This window comes from Excalfactoria chinensis, chromosome 1, assembly GCF_039878825.1.
Source record: "Excalfactoria chinensis isolate bCotChi1 chromosome 1, bCotChi1.hap2, whole genome shotgun sequence".
Lineage (NCBI taxonomy): Eukaryota > Metazoa > Chordata > Aves > Galliformes > Phasianidae > Excalfactoria > Excalfactoria chinensis.
The window spans coordinates 130,644,084-130,665,534 of NC_092825.1; the positions used below are offsets into that span (position 1 = coordinate 130,644,084).

The 21,451-nt window shown below is 39.1% G+C and overlaps 1 protein-coding gene across 2 annotated transcripts in view; it reads left to right on the top strand.

Annotated features, from left to right (window-relative positions):
• The window catches only part of MYO16 (myosin XVI), a 334,545-nt gene that overhangs the window by 62,334 nt on the left and 250,760 nt on the right, over positions 1-21,451 (top strand). Inside the window, exon 1 of one of the 2 annotated variants that reach the window (XM_072342360.1) lies at positions 8,630-8,945. The exons of the other annotated variant lie outside the window; for it this stretch is intronic. Coding sequence (XP_072198461.1) covers positions 8,918-8,945 — 28 coding nt within the window. The 5' untranslated portion in view covers positions 8,630-8,917. Of the gene's footprint in view, positions 1-8,629; positions 8,946-21,451 lie in introns of those variants that run through there. 2 annotated transcript variants of the gene reach the window in all.

A 21,451-nucleotide genomic window follows, 5' to 3' on the forward strand; every position in this document is an offset into this window, starting at 1 on the left:
CCTCAATACCTGAAATAAATTACAATTACTGTTGCATTTCCAAGAAAAGGATATTAGAATAGTTACTTCATTCAAATGCTAGTAAAGTGGCTACTAACTGTTCATTTAAGAGCAAATAAATGAACCTTCTGTTTATTATAAACAGCCTGCCATTTCAGTAGGAAAATAAATGCATTATTAAGAATACGTTCCACAGGTTTTCAAATCACTGAATCAAATATAATATTAAGTACCTTGTTATAAAATCAGAAAACTCAGTTCTAGCTGTCAGAATTTAGATATTGTGCTCATTTTTACTGTTGCTCTATTGGTATGTGCAGTAACTGTTGGAAGCTTACTCTTTGTTCATATGTAAATCAGCTGCTGGCTGAGTTGAGGAGTATTGTCTTATTTCTTTTTCACATTTCACAAAATCATAGGGGTTGGAAGGCGACGTCTGGAGATCGCCTAGTCCAACCCCCCTGCTAATGCAGGTTCCCTACAGGAGGTTGCACAGGTAAGCATCCAGGCAGGTTTTGAGTATCTCTAGAGAAGGAGACATCACAGCCACTCTGGCCTAGCTTTTTCCAGTTCTGTCATCATCAAAATAAAGGTTTTCCTCATATTCAGGTGGAACTTCCTGTTTTTCAGTTTTTGCCCATTGCCTCCTTGCCTGGTTGCTGAGTAAGACTGAAAGGAGTCTGGTCCCATCCTCTTGACACCAACTTTTTATAAGTGTTGATAAGATCTCCTCTCAGTTTTCTCTTCTCCAGGCTCAATGGTCCCAGGATTCTCAACTTTTCCTCGTAAAGGAGATGCTCCAGGCCCCTAATCATCTTTGTAGCTCAGCTCTGGACACAGTACTCAAGATTTGTAGAGCAGAGTAGGGCAGAGTAGAGGGAGAAGATCACCTCCCTTGACCTGTTGACTACACACTTTTAAATGCACCTCAGGATCCCACTGGCCTTCTTGGCCACCAGGGCACATTGCTGGCTGATGGTCACCCTGTTGCCCACCAGGACATTCAGATTGTTCTCCAGAGAACAACTGCATGCAGTTATTCCTCCCAAGATGCCGGACTCTGTACTCGTCCGTGTTGAGCCTCATAATGTTCCTCTCTTCCCAACTCTGCATCCTGTCCAGGTCTTGCTGTATGGCAGCACATCTTTCTGGTGCATCAGCTGCTCCTCCTAGGTTCACATCATCAGACTTGCTGAGAGTGCACTCTTATCTGTTCATCCAGCTCTCTGATGAAGATGTTAAACAAGACCAGATCCAGTACTGACCAAGTCCTGGGGAATGCTGCTAGCCACAGATCTCCAACTAGACTCTGAGCCACTGATCACAACCCTCTGAGTTTTGCCAGTCAGAAAGTCCACCCCAATGTTCAAAATGCACAAGTTTGGTCTGAATGTCTTAGTTCCTGTTCTGCTAAAGTGATTATCAAGGCAACTTGTATTTGCAGGTTACACCAAACTTCCATGTTCTCAGCGGTGTTCTTGGTCTACATCTGGGGCATCCTCCCCTTTTCTTTCTGGCATCTCAAATATGATTAATCCATTGGCCACATGGTAGAAGTGGGGAATTTTCTCATACTGGGATATGTTTTCTTCCACCACTGTTCGGAGTATCTTGATTTGTGACCTTACTGACATCTTGGATTTTAACCTTAGTTGATTATATTACAGTTAGATTGTTTATAGTTTCCTCTGTATTGTTTGGCCATATCTAGAAATAGATGTATTTAATGGTCTTCTTTCTTCTGTTACATAGCTTCTTTATGTTACCCCTCTCGTTCCTTTTCTATATCCACTACTAGCTGCCAAATTTTTGTCAGCTCCTACTTTATTTTCTGCTAACTTTGATGTAAGAAGTTAACTTTATTATGTTAATGCTATCTGAAGGAAATTCTGCATCTCTGTCTTATTCACTAAGTTTCTCTGCTTGTTTACATCATCTTCAAGCTGTATCAGGATATCTTATGTCATGTGGTAGCATCAAACTGCTTGGTTTATCATTCTCATGAATTCAGGCTCTTGACTGGTCTCTTGGGTCAGAATGATAAATTTCCTAAGTGTCGGTGTAGACAAAGAAAAATAGGAAATAAATAAGCATGATCGTCAGAGACTGCAGAAGACACAGGATCAGCACTTGTCCCAGCTGCCTGTAGCCATGCACACTTTGAAGGATCTGGCAACAGTGGGCGACAATGTTAGTGTATTAAAAGTGAGATTTCTTTCTCCACTCTTTGCAGCCCTTCCCTCCTTATTTCTGCTCTGTGCTTCACTCATAAGAAAAATCTGGGAACCAAGTATGCATTGAGCTGAATAAAAGTGCAAAGGCATTGAGGAAGAAGTGGTTTTGGTTCTGTATGTAGTTGGAAAGCAGGAAAGAAAAAGCAGGCACTGGAATGGACTGCCCAGGGAGGTGGTGGAGTCACCGACCCTGGGGGTGTTCAAGGAGGGACTGGATGTTGTGTTGAGGGACATGGTTTAGTGGGAGCTATTGGTAATAGGTGAATGGTTGGACTTGGATGATCTTTTAGGTCTTTTCCAACCTTGGTGTTTCTATGATTTTATGAAAATGAAGAGTTAAGAAAATAATATAGATCTTAGGTAGTTTTGTGCCTAATTTTGGTCTTTGGTTTAAGGATTTTTATGTAATTTAAAAAAATTATATTTTTGTCATTTTCCACTACAATTATAGCTGTTCAATATTCATCTGATATCTACAAAACTCCCCTCAGTATCCTGTGATTCAGTTAAAACTTGTAGCTATGAGTTATTCTGTTCTTGATCTATAATAGTTGCATGTGGTTTTCCATATAAAAATGTATTTTACTCAGCATATTTTGCACTATTGAATATAGCTCACTTTTAAAAAAAGAAGTATCTAATATTTAACAGCATTCTCCTATTTTCTCCCCTCTTTTTCCTTTGTGATTTCTGTGTTGTCATTTCAACTACTTTATTTGACTGTTTCTGAAATAACTATAGAAACCTATTTATCACCTGTTTAGTAACAACTTCTGCCTTCACTGCCTATTTTATTAGTTATGTTGTTAGTCTGTAGGAATGATTTAAGGAGTCACTTAGGAATTCAGATTTTTATTTGGCTTCAACACAATTTTTTTCTTTCTCTTTATTGTGAAGGTACCCTTTACATGATCTTTATTTCCTTTTATTTTAATTTAATGTTAGACTTGCTAATAAATTCGAGACCCTGAATTAAGTGCAAGAAATCTTTGTTTTGTTGTGTGAAAATTAAACATATCAAATCTGAATGCAATATCCTCATTGACTAATATTGTGTTCTGTTATGTCATCAGCCTTTTCCATATCTTCAGCAGCAGTCCTACTGTTTTTTTTGTTTGCTTTTGTTTTGTTTGTTTTTGTTTTTGTTTTCAGAGCACACAGCTGTAGTTTTCTCCAAGATAACCAATGTCTGCACCACTGATGTGGTACAAGAAGAGTCTGATTCTGTCACTTCCTTCTTTAGTTCTTTCAGATAATATTACCTAAATTAGAATCATGTTATCTGATTAGGGAACTTCTAGAATGATCTAAACACAGCCTAAGAATGTTCATGTTGGGTGTGGAAACAAATATGATTTGTCACTTCTTCAGTAAGGATTTGAATGAATAGTAGAAGAATGAGAGGAAGAGCCCGTACTTCCTTAAGAACAAACACACAGCATTTCCAGTGAAACAGAAATGGAAGAAAGTGTGCAAAGACTGGATGAAAAGAAAATAAGATGTCTGGTTATCCAGGTGTAATCCATACTCTGCCTGATTAGATGTGGTTTCTTGATGCTGTCTGTGGAACAAAGCTCACATACATCTTATGGGCCAATTCATTCAAAAGTTCATTTGGAAATACCACTTTGTTTTGTTCTGCAGTGATGCACAGGAAGAAAATTACTATTTCTTTTTGGTTCTTGCTAAGTGTCTACATCTGTTGTGGCTCATCTCTAGCTTCCTGATAAACATACAACTACCAGATGTTATCTGAAGTGCATGTTGTTGGCAACTGGATGTCATGGTCAAGGACTGGTTGCAAAAGTAATGTGATTTGTCAGTATGTATAAGCAATGTTAATTGTATTCTACTTTCTTTTTTTTTTTTGGTCTGTTACAGCATTGCAGTTTTAAACCCATTAGAAACAGATTGAAATTGTAACATATGAAGGGATACTGCAAGCTTTGTTTCGTTGAATGAAAATGGCATAAACAGGGAGCATCTGTTATGTTTTTAAACCCAACAGTTTCGGTGTTTTTCTCATTATTCAAATTGCCTTTAGGTAGTCCTGTGTTTCTCTATCATATCTTGCAGCTATATGCAAAATATAAAATCTAAGATGCTAAAAAAAATAATTAGATGCTCAGTTGTTTGCGATGCCAGGAGACATTAGGAATAATCAAATATTTACATGATGTGAAAACCATATATTATGCCAGTTCTAGGCAGTAATACCTTATTCTAAGTAGCTTTTTTGTTTCCTAGGTTATCCTATGAAACATAGGTGCTTTCTCTAAGATAAGCTTTGAGCCTTGGAGTTTGAGTTAGGGAAGCAGTGTGTTCTCTTGAGCTGACAATCTGTATAAGTACGTTTATCTTAAGACAAGTAGCAATCCTAGCCATTGCTGCCCGGTTTTTAATTTCTAATTTAAAAGGTCTGTGATTTCAATGAATGCTGACCTGCACATAGCATAAAATTGGCTGCTTTCTTTCTGTAGAGAGAGGCGGCAAGAAATTTTTCTGGAAGGGCTAAATATATCCTGTCTTTTGACCTTGGTTCTCTTTTATCACTATTTTTGGTAAGCTGGACAAAATCAATAACATCAATATTCAGTATCTGAACACCAGGTGTGGTACCAGCTCAGTCTTTGTTCTCCAGTTTAAGAACACTTGTGCCTCTCTGTGTACATTTTTAGTCCAGTGTTTGTGTTACCCACTTTAATTCTGTCCTTCAGATTGTGTCAGAACTTCCTGCTCACAGCAGTGTACAGAGTTGTTTTCTTGCCATTTAGAATTCTATGTAATATGCGTAGCCCACAAGTAAAACATTCAATTTATTTATTTATTTTGTGTTAAAATAAACAATTTAACACAGCCAAACAAATTATGTTTGAAAATGAAAGGTCTCTTGGGGTAGCTGGCTGCCAAGTGTCACGTTTTGGGAATGAGATACAGTCAACACCTGTCTTACATTCACCTGCAGGCTGTCATTCACACTTGAGCAGCTGACTTTGTATTTTTGGCATAAGGACTCATGGAGGAGTGGCCCCACTGCCCCTTTGCAGGTGGGGATGCCTGATGGACCTGTTTTGTCCAAAGGTGCAGTGACAAGGTGCAGTCCCCAGCCATTATATAGCACTGCAGCTCCTTGTTTCAAGTGTCCCCTTATGCCCCTAAGACATTCTAGGAGCAGGCAGTAGGGCTGTGTTACCAATTAGTCTGATGCAAATATGAACAGTTTGATGTAGATGAGAAGTCAACATTGTGATAATGCTCAAGAATCTGCCCTGTACCTTGATCCTCTTCATATGCAATCTGTTCCTTATGGGATGGAGCATGCAGTCTAACTTGTAACAGAAACACTACTATATAAATACTACTACATTTCACCATCCTAAATTGTTGCCATGGTAATTCCATTGATAAACACAGAATCATAAAATGGTTTGGGTTGGAAGGGACCTTTAAGATCACCTAGTTTCAACTCCCCTGCTATAGGCAGGGACACCTCCCTCTAGACCAGGCTGGTCAAAGCCCCATCTAGCCTGGTCTTGAATGCTTCCAGGGAGGGGGCATCCACAGCCTCACTGGGCAACCTGTTCCACTGCGTCACCACCCTTACAGTAAAGAATTTCTTCCTGATATCTAGACTAAATCTACCCTCTTGCTGTTCAAAATCATTTCACCTCATCCTGTTGCTACATGCCCTTATAAAACGACCCTCCCCAACTTTCCTGTAGGCCCCTTCAGGTACAGGAAGCCTTCTCTTCTCAAAGCTGAAGAGCCCCAGCTCTCTCAGCCTGTCCTCGGAGGGGAGGTGCTGCAGCCCTCTGATAATCTCTGTGGCCCTCCTCTGGACCTGATCCAACAACTCCATTTCCTTCTTGTGTTGGGGGACCCAAACCTGGATGCAGTACTCCAGGTCGAGTCTCCTGAGAGCAGAGCAGAGGGGCAGAATCACCTCCCTCAACCTGCTGGTCACACTTCACTTCATGCAACCCAGGATACAGTACATTACGCATGTATGTTACAATGTGAAATTAGGCAGACCTAAATACTTCTTATTTTTATTAATTTATATATATATATATATTACCATGTCTGATTCACTCCAGCATCAGAAATGTTTCATCTTCCTTTTTACATTGTCTACAGAAAAACCACTTTGTCTCATTTATTAGTGCTTGCTCTGAGCCATCCTGGGCCTGTCATGCTTCTAGGTGTGACTGTCTGTCTGTCTCTCTGTCTGACAGTGCTTCCAGAGATGAAACTGGCAGCTGTGCCTCTGCCAAAAAGTATTGCTCAAAGGGCTTTTTGTCAGATGATGTGAAGGTTGCTCATGAACTATGACTAACATTGCCTCCTAAAACAATAGGTATGTTTATTTTATGAGCCATATGGCCCAAACTGGCCTACTGTTATATAGGTGTGAAAGAAAGACTGGATAAATATAATTACTTCTGAGCGCTGAGCTCTACAATGAAAAGTTTCTATGGTGATGTAATTACTGGATTGTGATTTATATACTTTATCCCTGGTTCCTCAGGTTATTTTAGTCTGAGGAAGAGGAGGCTGAGGGGAGACCTTATTGCTGTCTTCCAGTACCTGAAAGGTTCTTACAGTGAGAGTGGGGCAGGTCTATTCTCACTACTGACTTGTGACAGGACGAGGGGAAATGGCCTCAAGTTGCGCCAGGGCAAGTTTAGGTTGGATATTAGAAAGAACTTCTTTACAGAAAGGGTGGTTAGGTACTGGAATGGGCTCCCCAAGGAGGTGGTTGAATCGCCATCCCTGGATGTGTTTAAGAGCCGCTTGGATGTGGTACTCAGGGATATGATTTAGCAGAGGTTTGTTGTTGTGGTATTGTTTTGTGGTTGTTTTTTAAGAGATAGGCTACTGGTTAGGCTGCGGTTGGACTTGATGATCTTCAAGGTCTTTTCCAACCTGAGTAATTCTATGATTCTATGATTCTATGATTCTATTTCTATATTTATTTTTGAAAAACAGTGGTTTCAGGATAAAGTAAATAAATCCAGCCTTAAATAATTAGTTCTGCTGAACTATTGTTGTGCATATTATACCTAAAAGTAAATTTGAAATATGTGGCTGTTAGAAGCAAAGAGATTTCACCTGAGGGTTTTCCTGATGGATCAGTGGAAGCTCGTGAATATGCATCTTTCTGTTCTTGTGGGGTCTCTGCAGAATACTTAATAGAATCTGAATTAGTAATCCTGACTAATGAGATAGACCCTTTGTAGTCCCTTCAAAACTTCATAGCTGTTAAAAATGTTACATGTACAAAACAGTAGGCAAGAACCTTTCAGATGAATAAAAGATGTATATACAGTTGGGTTATCAGTTTCCCTTTATTCGAGCTTTCACTCAGTGAAATGGTGATTGTGGTAGTCATGACTCATGGTAATCAAATCTAGATTCTCTGAGCACTGTTTTCTTAAAACTATGGTTTGATAAAAAAAAAAACAAAACACACATAGTTGTTATATTGTTGTACTATAGTTGTTGCTATAGTTGTACTGAGGGCTTCTTGAAGAAGTAGTAAGCAAATTGCGATGCGACTGTTCTTGGAGAAGTAATGCAGGGATTGTGCTTGGGGGGTGCTGCAGCTCGGTTGTGCTAAGCACAATGCAGGTCTGCCTTTGTGTGCCCTTAATCTGTAGCAGGGTAATGCGTCAGAATGCACTGACTTGGTATTCTGAGGTCTGATAGATAATTTTATGGACTTGTTCTTAGCAGAGCCTATTTCATATCTAAATGTGATACATCTTAGGCATTTTTCTTACAATTAGTGATTACAGATTAAATCAGATAAGATTAGATACCACACACATCCTTCATATGAACCACGCAGAGCCTGCAGTTTCTTTCTTCTGACATAAATATTAAATATGAGAAAAAGATGCAGTGTAATACAAAGCAGTGACAAAATGAGCATATCAGGGAACATACACCCAAGCACGTTTCTACCCAGGCTCTTCTTAGATGAACCCATGCACCAAGCAGGAGAATCTGAAGATGGCTGTGAGCTCTGTCCTGATTTCTACCTTACAACAAACTGACAAAATGATATGTGATGCTAAAAGGTAGTTATTTTTGGCGACCTGTATCGATTTCCTCTTCACACAGCAACTGGTGGCAACTAAAAATAATCCCGTTTTAGTACCAGCTAGGAATCTGCTCCCATTTGGCAGACGGCTTAAAAATGCACGAGTAAAAATTTAAGACCCCTTGTTCTGCGATTTCATTCAAGCCAGCTCATCAAGCTTAGTTTGCTGCCGTTTGAAAGCTATCGAAAAGCCATTAACGGGCAGCACTGAGAGAGCCGCAGTGCAGCAGCACACCTCAGCGCTGGGAGAATGTGGCTGCAAGTGCACGCCAATTAAATCTTGCTATTCCTGGGCATGTGGGATTGGGAGCGGTGTCAGTCAATTGCTCTACAATAGCACGTGCAGCGGTCGTGGTTCAAGGCACACAGAGGTCTGTCGGAACTCCGGCAGCTGGATGAGGATGGCCTGGGAGCCTCTGCGGGATCCTGGAACAGAACCTGCGCTAAATAATGTATTCTGAGGTATACTGGATACCTGAGGAGGGAAGGGCTCTAAATAATGCATTTCCCGGGCACGACAGTTGTAGCAGAAGTGGATGCTGAAACCTGTAGCGAGACTGCAGCCTGAGATGAAAGAATGTCTCATTACCATTTTATCAAATGCTGTAAGTAACAAAATGGTTGTTTTGATTATAAAGCTGTCTTTTTGTTTTGCGAGGTGTGTCTTTTCAATGCATATGCAAAAAGTCGGAGGCAGATGCTGCATGATGTCAACCTGGTAGTCGGGAAGGGGAGCTGTTACTTTGCATGTGAATATGAGGGCAGAGCTGTGGTGCTTTTTCTCCTCTGTTCAGAGGGGCAACTTCATTGTGTGTGATAAAGCTCTCGTTCTGAACTTCATGCTGATTAGCTCTTTAAACTTTTTAACATTAATCACTGAGGAAAACAATAGCCAAAAAGAAGAAGCATGTCATACATAGCTGTAACATTAAAGATGCCTGTAAAGATGCTCTTACAATTTGCAAGGGTGATACAAACGAGAACAGCTTTGTAATTAATCTCTTCATCTGTCGTATATGAAACCTTTCAACCCCCCTCTTATTGGAATATTTACCTATTTGCTGGAACAGACTTTAAAATGAAAATGAACTTTTAACCTTGAATCATGCGAGGTACTTCCTTAAAGCATGAAGCTGGAATGTGTGCTGAATGTATTGATTCAGTGCAGAGCAAATTCCTAGCAGCATTTTTTTTGTTTTTTTTTAAGTCTGTTTCTCACGACTGTGCTTGTCCTGCTAGGCTGGATCTTTCTCCAGCTTTTTGGTTTTGATCCAGTCCTTGAATGGAAATTGCTGTTTGAACATTGTAATAATGACTTATTGTGTAGATATGTTTTGGACAGCCAGAAGGAGTTTACTATCTAAGAGTATTTTTTAGTGCAGGACTTGGAAAACTTCAGACTTCTTGGGTTTGTCACATTTTTTTTAAGGTAACAAATGACAGATTGCTGTAAAAGCTTCCTCCCCCCCCCACCCGACTGTGGTCTTTGATGATGTAAGTTTACCAAGGTCATTTCTGAAACTGTTTTTAAAATAGTGTATGACAGTTAAGAAGCCAGTAATGAGGCTCTTTGATGTTTTCTTATGAAATCAAGGTGCCCTGGAAGTATTTTTGGTATTCAAGGGGAAATGAATTAGAAGGGTTTTCTCCTGTCTGTTTTCAGTGCAACGTGTGCAGGGAGTACTGATGGGAGTTCCAAGCCCAAATTCCCTGTTCATGCTGAGAAGCACAGATTGGTTTTACAGCCTAGTTCTAAAGGCGTATTCTAAGAATAAGTCTTAGTGCCTGTCATGAGACTTGAGAAATGCAAACGGGGAATTTGCAGCATAATGTCTTGAAGATGTCAGAAAATTATTTTTCTATCTCTTTGGTGTTGCTTTCTTAGACTGAGAGTGTAGTGACTGCATGTGGACATCAGTGGCATATTATGTGTGTGTAACTATAATGATACTGTAGGTTCCTGAAGGGGAAAGAGATGAGAATCACTGTGAGTTTCTCATTAAAAAGAAAAAAGCCAGTGATGACTACTTGCGGTGCTTACTGCATTGCTTAGAGGGCAGGGATGAAAGACTCATGTGCAGCAGAGGGAAAGGTGAATGTACAACTGGACAGTCTTCACAATATTGTCTACTTCCACTTCTCCAAATTCAAGATTTTGTAGTGAGAGATTTCTCACTAAATCAATATTTCTCCTTCCAAGTAGCATGCTTTAGAAGAGGTGCTGGCTGGAGGGCTTCTTTTTACTGCCTGCGCTTCCCCATACAGAATTAGACAATTTGCTTCCACCTCCACCGGTTATTAGTGGAGAAGAAACCCACCTTAATGTTCCTCCTTTAAGCCTTCCCATTTGACTTCACATGCCACTAAGTGCTACTGTTACTTGTGTTTGTTTGAGTGCCAAATATGAGTCAGGGCTGACCTTTGGTGGTAGCACCAGGGATGCTCTGAGATCTGTTTAAGAGCACCTGAACCTTGCGGGGCATTGAATGAGCCTTCACACCTCACTTTGTATTTAGTCCTTTGTACTGATGATTTCTGTGTCAGAGGAAGAGATGTTGAACAGAGGACGTGTTTGCAGAGACTGCTGTCTGTAGGACTGTTTTATGGAAGGGAGGATATCTAAAAGCTATAAATTAATGGCACTTGAAAGCTGGTATTTTATTGACTGTAGTGGTATCTGCCTGGCTTTTGCATGTGTCTGTGCATTGTGTTTTGATCACTGTGGACAGGAGCTGTGGAGATCTGAACTGAGAAGGTCTATACATATTCTTCTTCTAGTGCCTTAGTTCAATTTTACTATTATTCTCTTCATTGCACTGTTCCCAATGAGATGCTGTGAAAATGACATGTCCTGTCACCATCTTGTCATAGCAGCTCCTAGGTTTGGAAGGTTTGTAGTCCACCCTCTTGCCTACCTAGGCAAGTTAGCTGTGTGGTCACACCAGGAATGTATGCCATTGTGGCATCTTCAAGCAGCACAAGCAGCATTTCAAATGCAAGCAGTATGTGCCTGTCTGGTTGAGCAGCTCATGTTGTCACTGCTGGTGTCCATATCTCTTTGTGGCCTAGAATTGTCAACACTGGGAGCTGGCAGTCTTGCCAGTCTCCTTGGCAATTAGCTTGTGCAAGCTATTTAGCAGAGAGCGCAGTAGTACGTAGGAGAGTACCACATGGTATCCACCAGCTGCAGGGTATCATTTCATCTCAATGATTTGTGTGACAGACTGTGCAAATGAATGTTAGTTTGCAAATTAGATGTCACCTTCCTGCTAACTTCTCTCCCCAGTATATCTGGCTATGACATTAACGTCATCATTTATATGTTATGGCTCCTGTGCTCTGCATTTCTTCTAAAGGATCTCCAAAAGTAATAAGGAAAACAGTGCTTTTGTTAGGAGGCTGGAATTAATTGTTCAAGAGTCTGATTCCCACTGCAAATGTGATCAAACCTGAGCATCAGAATCTACTTCCATTGTTTTAAGATTCCTTTTACCTCCTTTGTAGGCATCACAAAAAATTGAATTGTGTTTTGTTAAAGTCCAGTACTTAGGGTTCAAGGCTGGAGTTACTAACTAGATACTTACTGGTGAATTTACTTCAGAACATGAGACAAGATAAAAAGCGAGTATTACAACTCTCCACAATATCCAATCCATATTAAACCCAGTACTTGAATATATGGTCAAAGATACATCTGTGGAGAAAATTACTTAGAGTAGAAGATGCTGTGGAAGATCTGGTCTTTAAATGTTGTTCTGTCTTTGAAGGATAACCTATACTGATTTATTCCTTCTTTTCACTGCTTCCTAATGTAGTATTTAACAAATCCATGTACTACGATCATTTTTTCTCACATTAAAAAAATAAAATTGTCTTGACTTTAGTTTGCAGTGCCAGAGACCTTAATCACATACTTTGTCTTGAAAGGCCAAAGCTAGCAGTAATAGGGATGTCATCTTGAATATTTTTCATACTAATTCATAGAATATTTGGTAATAAAATTACCATGGTATTTATGAATAAAAGAGAAAATTCCTTGAATTGTTCTTATGTTTCTCATTTTCTTTAATTTCACCCTCACTTTTTCATAGCTAGCCATTTCAATAAATTTTCTGTTTGAGTGAAGTTACTAACTGCTATAACTCAGCACAGTTGGATGAGCATTTCAACCGTGGCTTTGTCAGTTTCCTTTTCACTGGGGGATAGGCTGAATTAGCACACTCTATGATATTTTCAAGGAAAGAGGTGTATCATCCCAAGTTCTTGATTAGCACTTTGAATTCAGTCTGGGTTCTTTTGCTAAGTAATTCAGCCCTTCTCACTTCTTTCATTCTTCTATGGATTCGATCTTGTGCCACAGCAATAGATCTGCCTGAACTGTGTGCATCTTGGAAAAGGGTCAGAGAAGATGTGATGTGATATGTTAGTTTTAGTTTACAGGGAATGGGGACTTGAACTTGATTCTCCCATCGATGAAGAGGCAATACAGGGAGAGGAACACATGATACATTCGTGTCAGCTTTCTTACATTGAGTCATTCTGTGGAGATTCCATCTTTGTTCAGTGTGGTGAAGTTCTGTTGCTTAGACTGAGTAAGAAAGGGAGCCTGAAAAGAAGAACTGGGAGTCTCTTAAAAAAAAAAACAAAACAAAAAAAAAAAAAAACAAGAAGAAAACACTTGCCCTTGTGGCGGTGTGTTCAGAACGTGTGGTAACCCAAGTAAAGGTGACACATAGGTGCTCCTGTCTGTCACACTAGACCTTTACTGAAGCAAGAAAACTACTGAAGTCTTTGAAGTATTTTCTTCTTTCCATCCTTCTGTTTCAGGGTCAAGCAGGACATGGTACTAGATAAGTATTTAATGCATTTTATGATGTCCTAGGGAATTCTCTTGCCCTCTTGGTTATATGCAGAATCTAATACCAATAAGGAGCTCAAGATGCAAAGAAGTAGGGTCTATGATAGTAAGAGGAAGTTCTGCATATAAGAGGTAAGATGTCTATACTGGCCCTAATTCAACAGCCATCTCAGATGAACATGGTGTTTCACAATGGTGTCAATTTAGTACAGTGTAGCTGCAGGGTAACACTCCTTTTCTTTCTATGTGCTTATGGCTTAAAGTAGGGTTATTACTGAAATGAAATGTCTGGGACAATTGCTTAAAGTGAAATTGGAAGAAAGAGATGAGGGTCATCTTCCCTGGGAATCCAGAGAGAGAGAGGATCAGTTGGGTGTGCCTGACCACTGGTTGCAAGGAGATAAGATCTTGCAGTACTTATTTATTTATACCCTCGAGTTTCTGGATTCTTGTGATGTTGACTGAAATTGAACTTTATTTATTTATTTGGGTCAATTTTATGCCTAAATATGTAAAGCTTAGAAATCTGGATGACATGAAAGAAGTAAAAAGTACCTTTAATATCTGTATGTAGACATGGGAAGTAATATTTACTATGTACTTTGGGCTGATAAGTAGTCCAGTTATCTTTATGTTTTCATAATGCTGGTGATTTAAAAATTTGTCAAGTCTGCCTCCAACAGAATAAAATGTTCCTAACAGTAGCAACTCATTTGGAGATTTTAAGTAGAAGATTGAATATAAATTGTTTTTTGGTGAATACAGTTTGAAGTAACAGGGTAGCAATATTAACTTGAACAATTGAAAGCTACGTTAGGCCAACATTATACTAAACTTAGAATAGGTTCTATTTATAATATTCTTCAAGAATATTACAGTCATACCCAAAATAATTTCTACTTGAACATTTAGTTTCCCTCTATAAAAAATCTGCCAAGAGGGAAAAGCATCAGCATTTTCTGTGGAAAATTTTCTTGTGAACTTCTGAGGAAATTACAAGGAAATCTCTTACATTATTGGTGATTGGGCTGCTTATGTTCTCTTAATATAGTGGTTCTACAGACTGGGAAGAAAAATAGCCATCCTGAAAAGAAGATGAAAAAAAATTGCAAAGGTCAAAGTATTGTATTTTCTCACCATACTGCACAACGTGCATGAAAACTCAGAATTCTAATACTGCATTTTTGAGATGATTACTACAAGAATAAAGATCAGCAAAAAATTACCATATATCTGTTTCCACATGTGAAGTTGTAGCAGGATCTCCACTTTTCCTTACAAAATGTGTGAGAGCTTTGAGGCTCAGGATCTTAATTTCATTCCTGAAATAAATTCTTGCTCCAAATCATCATAGTACCTTTTCTTTCTCATTTCAGACAAACTAATAGACTGCACTGTGGTATATTTTGTACAGTTCATAAATTGCTAAACTTAACAGAAAGTATCTATAGATAATAAAATAAATACAAGCATTTCCACCATACAAGCATAAAGCAAATAAATCTCTAAGTTAACATAACTCTAATTTGTTTTTAAACAAATTAAAATCAGTTAAGTCAATAGGAGTTTTGGTTTAGGAACAGAATACAAACAAAACAAGAAAAAAGATATATCATGGAGGAGCATATCACCAACATTAAAATTTTGATATACTAAGGTACATTCAATACTAAATATAGTATTGTAGAAGGTGTGCTTTTCATTTGTTTAATTTCAAGCAACTGTCTTCAGTGGAAACAACAGCATAAGAAGACCTACTGAAAAAAGTCTTCAAATTCTAGTGTTTTAATTCTCACCCTCCAACAACAGATGACATGGGTCAGTCTGTTGTAATCTGTAGAAACACAGTGGCAAGTAGTAGCCCTTATTCTGTTTGCCTTACCAGTATCATTTGTATACACTGAAGTACAGCTGTCTGTGACAAGTTTCCACGTTTGTAAGGTGGTGCAGAGAGCTGGCATGGTAGTACATTTTAAACTGTTTTTACCCTCTAAGAAGGGAGCTGGCAATGAGTATGGACAGGAGGGCACAGCACGTGAGAGGAAGAACCCCAGGCATTCCTGTCAGGTTTCAACTTGGTAGTATGCTTGCCTGTACTTCACAGTTGACTGTAAAGCAGAAAAGTGTTATGCTTGGGAAGAAGGAAAACCTGGGATCTGGCATCCCATTCTGAATGCCTTTCTGCGCAGTGTGACTTTTTGGAAGAAACTGAACTCGTATTCTGAGTGTGTAGACAGATAATAGATCTGGGCCATAGCACCCCAGGCCAATGGACTCCTGCTGTGGTAAATTTGAGGCAAATCCTGTTACGAAGCATGACACATGAAATATATGAGACCTCGTAAAGACTTCTATTGAAAATGGAACAGTCTATTAAGGTCATTCTTCTAAGCTAATCAATGGATTTGGTTCCAACACAAGAAATTAAGCCTATACAAAGGCTTTTCCTATTTTATAGTTTTGTAAATGTTGCATCTAAGCTGAGGATAAGGAAGGATGGAGGCAGGCATGCAGATTTTTTTTCCCCATTTTTGTTCAGTCCCTGTTGTCTTTAGGTAGGTTATTACAGAAGGTGCCATGGAAGCACATGGGATCCCTTGCCCAGTACTCAGTTTAAGAGAAGAAAACATACATTAAGATGGCAGATGAAATGTATGCCTTGCCCTCTGGTGATTTACTTTACTTACAATCATTTTAGTTAATGAGTTGTGTTACTCATGTTTGTTATGATAGTGATATGTATAAATCATATAGATGATTGTGAAAATGAAACTCAAAGCAATCTAAATGATATACTACCTCCAGACTACTAATAAATATATAGATGTACTGTGTCTTCGAGAGACATTTTTTCTGTTTTGTAGTAGTGTTAGAGCTCCAATAATAATTTAGAATCATAGAATCATAGAATCACCAAGGTTGGAAAAGACCTAAAAGATCATCCAGTCCAACCATTCACCTATTACTAATCCCACTAAACCATGTCCCTCAACACAACATCCAGTCTTTCCTTGAACACCCCCATGGTCGGTGACTCCACCACCTCCCTGGGCAGTCCATTCCAGTGCCTGACCACCCTTTCTGAGAAGTAATACTTCCTAATGTCCAGCCTGAATCTCCCCTGCTGTAGCTTGAAACCATTCCCTCTGGTCCTATTTGATTTCTATCGCAAATTTTTGAATAGCTTTGAAGCTTTGTATATTTGTTGAGGTTTTGGGTTTTTTTAAGTTAAGAAACTTAAAGTTTCCTGTAGTTTGTTGACACTGTCTTCTTTTGGTTTCTCTTATGAAACTGTTCAGTTTTGACCCCTGTTTTTCAGAAGACATGTAGCCAGCATAGCTTTAAGTTTAGCCTAAAGGTGATACTGGTATTGTATACCCACAGTTGAGTTTGATAAGGGATTCTTTGCACTTACACTATATGCCTCCATATGACTGTGCTGTAGCGTTAGAATATAACAATAGGTGGTAGATGTGGAAGGTAGCCCTAAGATACTAGGAGAAACTCTGTTACTGGGGCAACTGCTCCACCTGCTTTCATTTTCACTCCTTGTTGAAGATCCAGCTGAGCCTAGCAAGAACGCTTGCTATTTCAACCACAGCTTAGGCTAACTTAGAACATGCCCAGTAGCTATCCCTACTGTCCAGGCAAGAGACATCTTTTGAATGCCATGGTATAGTTCTGCATACCAGAAATTGTCACAGTGGTGGCTTCCCTGCTTTGTTGGAGGATTGTCTTTATGGAAGTATGCAGGGCCATCCATAGATGCCAGAGCTAACTGAGCTGCCCTAAGTGCCCCAGACTTCTATGCCTTTATTGGTGCTGTTGGGTAGCTGTCTCATCAGTATGCCCAACTAGGGATTTTCCAGTCTCATGTGGCAGTCTCATCCAGGTGTGCTATTTGTACTTAGGGACTATGTCAAAACGTACACTTTAATAAACTACTTCTACTGTTGCAAATTCCTTTTTATGCTATATAACCTTTCTTTTTCCCTTTCACCCTTCAATTTTCTGTTAACTTCTCTCCTTAGTCGCTGCTTAGCTAAGCTATGCATATTTAATTCTTTTCATCTTTCCTCATAAATCAGTCCCTCAGGCCCCAGAACCATTTGTGGTGGTTTCTTTTGAACTGCTCCAATTTGATTGTCTAGAATTGAGCACAGTATTCCAGATAAGTTGCCTTTCTGCAGAAAGGAGGGTCTGTTTCCAATTCCTTTGCTGTTTGAAAACTCTGATGGCAGTCCCTTGATGTACACTGAGCAGTGACCAAGGGTTTGAATATTAGCTCTGAAGCAGAGTTTTTGTTAGCTCCTCTGTACTGTAAACTAGTTTTCCATCTGCTTTTACTTTGCAGTAATCTCTGTAAATGATGAGATTGTATGTAGAACCACAGTTCATTTGGCACAGGATTTCCTTTCCTGTGTGCTTGCCAGTCCGTACTCTTGGGGTCTATCAACCACTGTTTCCTTTTTAGCTTTTGACTATTTGTGATGTATGATGCTGAATATCCTTTTTGTCTTTATCCACATGTACTTTCTTTTTTAAAGAAGCCTAAATTTGCTGCAGGCTTTTTCAAACTCCTGGTTTATGCATTTTTTTGCCTATGTTTTCTGTAATTCTCACATGCTACATGCTTGTTTATCCCCGGCATATTTGCAGCCTAAATAGTGGTATCTACTTGAAAGTGTCTGTGAAATAACTACCCCAGGATTTGAAACAATTGTAATTTTTGTTTCTTTTTTTCAGGTGTTTATTTATTCTAAAACTTTTAATGATTTCTGATGTCATTCAACTTAGTTCTTTCAGTTAAAACTGTAGCATAAAACCTTTTGAAGTGTAACTGCTGTAATTTTTTGCTTCCTCTCACCTATGTGTTAATTTACCTTTCAAAGTTCCAAATTTACAAGTAACAACAATATTCACAGAGTTATTCATCACTTTGTGATCTGAGTGTCCTTGTTCTGTGTCGCAAGCCCTTTATATTTACTGTGATGACTGAGAATATTCCAGGGCATCGGTTCCCAAATGCAAATCCTTCCCATATCCCAAGAGTGGAATAGAGATGAATGCGTTGCTACATTTCCATTTACTGCACTATAAGGAAATAACTCTTATCTTCACAGCTTAGTTACAACTTCAAAAGTTTTGCATTGCAGCCAAATTAAAGGCAGCCAGGTCTCTCCAAAGACTATGAAGAGATTTTCTACTTTTCCTGTAGGATTTTCTATCTGCCCCTCCCCCCCCCCCCCTTTTTTTTTTTTTTTTTTTTAATTGTCATTGAAGCCCAGATCATCTTCTTCTGCCCTCTGATTTGGAGCTTCTTGAGTTTTACTTACTGGTGGTATGACTTTGAGCAATTTAGATTATTAAAATGTGGCCAAATATGCTGCTGTTATTTTCTCATTGGCTTTGTGAGTGACAAGCCGTATGAAGTAGTTTATGTTAATCTAAAAGTATAAATTTCTTTCTTTTGGAAATCCCAGATAAGGAGTGACATCACTTCATAGAATGTATGCCTCCTATTTATTTCCATAAATACATACAACAGTTACAAAGAGCACAGTAACAGTGTTTGATAGTGCAGATTGTCAGCTTCAAAACACTCTTATTCAATATGGTCACTACCATTAGCTCTGCGTTCTCATCAGCAATGGAGAAGAGCCTGCAGGGCTCGCTAGTAAAAATCTGTGCGGGCAAAGGTGACTCACCGTCACTGTCACCACTGCTGAAATGCACCATCCATGACCTCACTGTACTCACATATACTCTTTGATCTCCACTAACATTCATCAAGTGTTGATGAATGACAGCAGGTGACATTTTTTCTGCATGGAGGAATTCAGTGATATACCTTCGCTTCACCCACAGTTGCACGTGAGTCACCATTGTGTCAGAGTGCCCCTTTGCTGCCATCTGTCGAATGGCAACAAAATGTAATGGAATATTGGTGGAACCAGCATTGGTGGAATATTGGTTCAACCTCTGTTGTCGTGGGCCAGCATAATAAAATAGGAGGCATTATTTTTGGAGCAGCCTTCACAGAGATGTATCGAAACACCACCACCACCACAAACTTGCAGAGCAATCATTGAATTAGATTACTTGCTTTCTGAGTTTACTCTGACCTCTCTTTTCAGCTTCTGATGTGGAGACTTATGCAATTTGTATTAGAATTATAAAGTTAACTTTGGGAATCATACAGGTATATTTTGCTTTGATTTTTCCAGAGTCAGTGTGATTATAATACCTCTATGTATCTTCTAGTTTTTGTTCCTATCATAATTTCCAAACCTGTTAGGCAGTTTAAAGAAAATGTCTCATAAAGCAGGTTAATTGTGCCATAATTTATTCAAATGAGTGAGCAGTGTTTGGAACTGCACTTCCTAAGAATGAGGTACAGCTGCTTCCTTATACTCTGGACTGATGATGTTGCTTTTCTACCGTATGAATATATCTGGGTTAGCCTAATAACTGTTAAATCTCTTGTCACAGAAGATACCAAGGAGTTTTGAGTACGTTGCAAGGATATTAAATCCTATAGTGAGGAAGTTCCCTCTTCAAGAGAAATGCATTGCCATGCAGAATTGCCCTTTGCACTACTTACCTTGCTGTCAGCAGAAATAAAGATGAGGCAGTTATGCAAAATGTTTTGGAGGAACTGTCTGTGCTTTGTGAAGAAGAGGGAAAGGTGTTCGATTTGACTGTCTACAGGACTGTTATTTAGCTCTCTGGCTCAATTTTGAATAGTTCCTTGGTTGTGACAGAGGCTAGGAATAGTATCTGGAAACCACTCCCAATAGGCAGTGTGGATGATATGGCTATAGGTCCAGTTTTCCATCTATTTCATCAGGCTTTGTAGACCCGAATGCCACTGCCTTTCTTCACACTCTCCTACTGCTTACTAGAACATGCACATGCACCTTTTGTTATAAAATTCCTTTTTGACATGCTGCAGTGCAGTCTCCAATTCAGACACTGCAATTTAAAAGCTGTAGAAAAGGTGATTGTCTTACATCACAGTAGCAAAGCATGATACACACAGGAGAATCAGGACAATATGCTGTGCTGTCTAGATATGTTTTGTTTGTTTTCCATGAATCTTTACAATGAGACAGTATATAACACTTCACTGGGGAGGTAGAGGTTGCTCCCTGTTCTTCCTTTATGTATTAGGCATTGGGCTTTATTTAAAGCTAACAGTTAGAGGATGAGCAGATTGTACCTATTCATTTTGTTTGCATTCCTGCAGTTTCTGGATATGATCCACAAATAAGAACTGCTGCTGTCAGCTGTGCATGCTTCCTCTCAGACCATTTGGACTTGTGTGTTCCTTGTGCTTATAGACAAGCAAAACCAAATAGTAATGATATTTTTTTCCTGAAATTGGGAAGAAGCCCTACCTAGGATGTGCATCTGAAACTGGTGTTTTTATTACACTGAAGAACAATACATGGGCAAGCAATTTGGCTGTTTATTGGATAGGCTGGCTTGCAGTTAATGACATTTACCTAGCACATACAATATCCGTATTTTACAGACTGCATGATGTAAATGACAAATGACAGTGCAAAACCCACTGGTGTATTTTTAGTTCCTTATTATTCAAGTTCTCCTCTATTACTACAAAGGCAAAATCCCAAACTGGTTGATTCTCTGATTTGAATAGAATAAATTTGTAGAGAATGCTGCTGTAACTTCACTGAATGTCTGATAGATAGATAATCGAGTCTATTAGAAACCCTACAGAATTGATTAATAGTGTATGATAAGCAACTTTGCCATGGTATCAAACTAGAAATTGATTTCAGTTCCTGTTTACCAGTCCAGTCACATTGAAAGGCTCTTGAAGAGTGGGAGTGGGGTTTTACAGAATATGCTTGAATATGCTCAGTATTGCTACTTTTTAGCAAAGACAGTTGGATGTTCAGCAAAAAACAAGAAAGCTCTGGATGTTCTGTCATTTAAGAAACCTAACTTTGCAGTTACATCTAAGAGAGGCTCCATAGAGCCAAGAATGGGAGAACCAGACGAGCTCCTTTGCTGCCATGTGATTTATTCTCAGAAGATTTGGTGTTAATAGAATTCTTTAGGTACGTTACAAGGGAAATAGTTGATCTTATACCGTTACCTTATTTATCTCCTTGGAGATAATGATGTTTATCTCCTTGTGGATGGAAAAGGAAACAAGAAAAAGAAAAGGAGTAAGCCCATTAACTATTGTGATGAAGACAGCATTGCTGACCTGATGGAAAT